Source organism: Otolemur garnettii, unplaced genomic scaffold (assembly GCF_000181295.1).
Source record: "Otolemur garnettii isolate 467f Iridium unplaced genomic scaffold, OtoGar3 scaffold00218, whole genome shotgun sequence".
In the NCBI taxonomy this organism is placed as follows: Eukaryota; Metazoa; Chordata; class Mammalia; order Primates; family Galagidae; genus Otolemur; species Otolemur garnettii.
This window is the reverse complement of record NW_003852613.1, coordinates 423,722-427,353: the sequence shown is the minus strand read 5'-3', so window position 1 is coordinate 427,353 and position 3,632 is coordinate 423,722. Positions and strand designations below refer to the sequence as shown.

Below are 3,632 nucleotides of genomic sequence, written 5' to 3'. Positions count from 1 at the left end.
AAAAAAAAAAAAATTTACCTTTTTATCTCTCTCCATTGTGGTCTACTATTCCACCTTAAAAACTCTCTTAACTAGGATCAGCATCCATAACAGAGGTTAACAATGCCAGCCACATACACCCAGGCCTGGGCCAGCTAAACAACAATGACAACTACCAAAAAAACCAAAAAAATAGCTGGGCATTGTGGCAGGCACCTATAGTCCCGGCTACTTTAGAGGCTGAGGCAAGAGAGTCGCTTAAGTCCAAGAGTTAGAGGTTGCTGTGAGCTGTGATGCCACAGCACTCTACTGAGGGTGACATAGTGAGACTCTGTCTCAAAAAAAGAAAAGAACCTAATATTTTATAAATACTTAATGTTACATATATTTTCTGAGCTCCAATTTTTCAAAAATGCAAAAAAAAATTTTTTTTTTTTTTGAGACAGAGTCTCACTATGTCACCCTCAGTTGAGTGCCATGGCATCACAGCAACCTCAAACTCTTTGGGCTCAAGCAATTCTATTGCCTCAGCCTCCCAAATAGCTGGGACTACAGGTGCCTGGCACAACGCCCAACTACACAAAAAATAATTTTTTTTTTTTTGTTTGGAGACAGAGCCTCAAGCTATTCCCCTGGGTAGGGTGCTGTAGCTTCACAGCTCACAGCAACCTCTAGCTCCTGGGCTCAAGTGAGTCTCCTGCCTCTGCCTCCCAAGTAGCTGGGACCACAAGCACCCACCACAACGCCCGGCTATTTTTTGGTTACAGCAATCATTGTTGTGTGGCAGGCCCGGGCTGGATTCGAACCTGCCACCTTAGGTGTATGTGGCTGGCGCCTTAGCCACTTGAGTCACAGGCACCGAGCCACAAAAATAATTTTTAAAGACCACAATAAATCCCTTCTCAGACTCCTGAGAGCCTGGATATTACAAATTGGGTTGACTTGGTTAAGTTTGAGGGATGAATTTAGGTCAAGATCCCTGTCCTTCATGATCTCAGAACCCACTGTAGGAAAGACAAGTCTGTAACACAAATCAGACTGTGAAAAGTGCTCAAAGAAAAACATGAAAAATCCCACGGTCACATAAAAGACTCATTCTGAAGGGTGACTGGGGCGGTGGGGCACACCAGTGTTCACAAAGTAGCTGGCACTGGAATTGAACACAGGACTTTCCTGGCATGGAGAAGTGAAGAAAAGGCAGCCTTTCTGAGGTGAAATTTAAAAAAGGGAACAGGGCCTTGGGACCCTCTAGCCTCATTAGGCTCAGTGTCCTCCCTATGGAAAAAAATATTACTTACAGGAAAAAAACAAAGACCACCACCAAAGAGACATCACATAGCAGGTAAGAGCAGGAGGCTTTGCTCTGGCGCAATGGTTCTCAACCTTCCTAATACCACAATGTACTTTCATTGTTAAAAAGGGGTCTCGACCCATAGGTTGAGAACCGCTGCTCTGGAGGAAAGACAGAACTAAGGTAGATCATAGCTCTCTCTCCCTAGTTAGGTTAACAAGGCAGCCAACAATCTCTGCATTCCCTTTTCTAATCTACAAAACTGTAATAACAATGCCTACTCAACAGGGATTAAACATGATCATAAATATGAAATACAGAGTTGCACAGAGTAAAAGCTGGGAAAATGGTATCTTCTGTGATTAGGTGCAAGAACAGTGGGAAACCAAAGGGTAGGGGGTAAGGCTGAACAGACTGCTTTCAGCCAGTCTAAGAAAGGCCCTGCATGCCAATTAAGAGGTTACAATTAACTGTTGAGGACAATAAGACCACAGAGGTTTTTAACAGAAGTGAAAGAGTTCAATATTTGCTTTAGAACAACTCTGGTGTTCATAAAGGGGTTAGAAGAGCAGTAAGATATACAGGTATGGATCCAAGTAACTTCAGTAAGATTAGAAAGCAAGGCAGGTGCTCAAGAAATCGTTCTAAAATTCAATCCACAAGGCTTAATGGACAACTGCACTTGGGGAGTAGAGTAAGAAAATAAGCAATTGGCTCGGCTCCTATAGCTCAACCGGCTAAGGCGCCAGCCACGTACACCTAAGGTGGTGGGTTCGAATCCCCAGCCCGGACCCGCCAAACAATGACGGCTGCAACCAAAAAATAGCTGGGCGTTGTGGTGGGCGCCTGTGGTCCCAGCTACTTGGGAGTCGGAGGCAGGAGACTCGCTTGAGCCCAGGAGTTGGAGGTTGCTGTGAGCTGTAATGCCACGGCACTCTACCCAGGAGGACAGCTTGAGGCTCTGTCTCAAAAAAAAAAAAAAGAAAAGAAAAAGAAAATAAGCAATTAACAGTCCGCTCATCTAAGTGACTGGATGAAGGGTGGTATCACTGGCAGAAGAGATGACAAGTGGTCTGGCATCTGCTGACTGTTCTTTCGTGCCCACTTTCACTCCAGTTTCATAAAGTTTAAATGTCCTCTCTAGGCCTTAGTGAACAAAAGAAAGGAAACCTTTTCAGGGAGGAAAGGCTCAGAGGCCGTGACTCTAAGTTCAAGGTCTAGTTCTATCAACCACTGCTCTGCCCAGGACGAACGACGGCTCTTTAACACCTCTCAGGAAACCAGTTCCTGGGCCTTTTTTATTTCCGGCCCGTGCAGCCCAGTAGCACTAACCGGTAGCCAACTCAAAAACGTTGGCGGGGTCGACTCCGGAGGACGTTGGCAAATCCACCGGCAAAAAGAACTACACCAATTTATTATCTGTATTCCTCACCAAAAGAGCCAATTAGCCAGAAAGTACCTGCTGCATTCAAGATCCAAAGTACCAAGTTATTTTTAAAAACTTTGGCCCGTTTTGACTCAGCGACTGAAGCCAACTCCCGCCCCCCCAAAAATGGCACTTTGCTTCATCATGGAAAGGAGATCTGGACGAGTAAGTGGTGGATAGAAAAGAAGAACCGCGACCGGGGCCGCCCCCACGTCTTCCTGGAGTTGGAACTTGCCCGCTGTGTGACTCTGCAGTCACAAGGCGACAGTTTGATAGGACCCAGCAAAATTTCAAACAACCCACCAACAAACTGACCTAAGTTTGGCCGCCCGGTCTCCTCCTTCCTTTCCTAGCCCGAGCCTCCCAGCTTCACGAGCGGCGGGCTGGCATAACTGAGCTCCAAGCCCGAATCGCCCCAGCCCAGGGCGGGGCGGCTGCACGGCGCGGGCTCCCGGCCGGGGCTCCGGCGCTCGGGCCTTCCCCGCAGGCGCCCAGTTTGGGGCCTCCAGGCCGGACCCCACATCACCAGAGCCCTTGGTCCGCGCCGCGGCGGCCGCGAGGGAAAGATGCGGCCGGGCTCCGGGCGGAGGGCGGCATGAACGCCCCGAGCCGGGCAGAAGGGCCGCTGGCGGCTCCCAGCGCGGCCTGGCGTTCCCGCCCAGGCTGCGGCCTAGGCGAACCCCGTTGGTTCCCTCAACCCGCGCGCGGCCCAAGGGGGCTGCGAGGCCACGCAGGGCAGAGGCTAAGTGGCGTCGCCCCGAGGAGTCCAGGCTCGCCGCCGTGGCCCCGGGGCCAGGACGCCGCCCCCCGCCCGGCCGGCGCCGGAAAATGGCTTTTACCTTCATCAGCCTCCTGCTGGCCGCCATCTTGGATCTGGTGCTGCTGCTTTCCCAGAATGCGTCGCGGCCGGCGGGGCGGCTGGAGCCCCCGCACTTC

At 50.5% G+C, this 3,632-nt stretch overlaps 1 protein-coding gene across 1 annotated transcript in view; it reads right to left on the bottom strand.

The window, feature by feature from the left end:
• Positions 1 to 3,632, bottom strand: part of UBE2L3 (ubiquitin conjugating enzyme E2 L3) — a 69,471-nt gene extending 65,839 nt beyond the window's left edge. Inside the window, exon 1 of the mRNA XM_003801686.2 lies at positions 3,536 to 3,632. Coding sequence (XP_003801734.1) covers positions 3,536 to 3,562 — 27 coding nt within the window. The 5' untranslated portion in view covers positions 3,563 to 3,632. The remainder of the gene's footprint in view (positions 1 to 3,535) is intronic.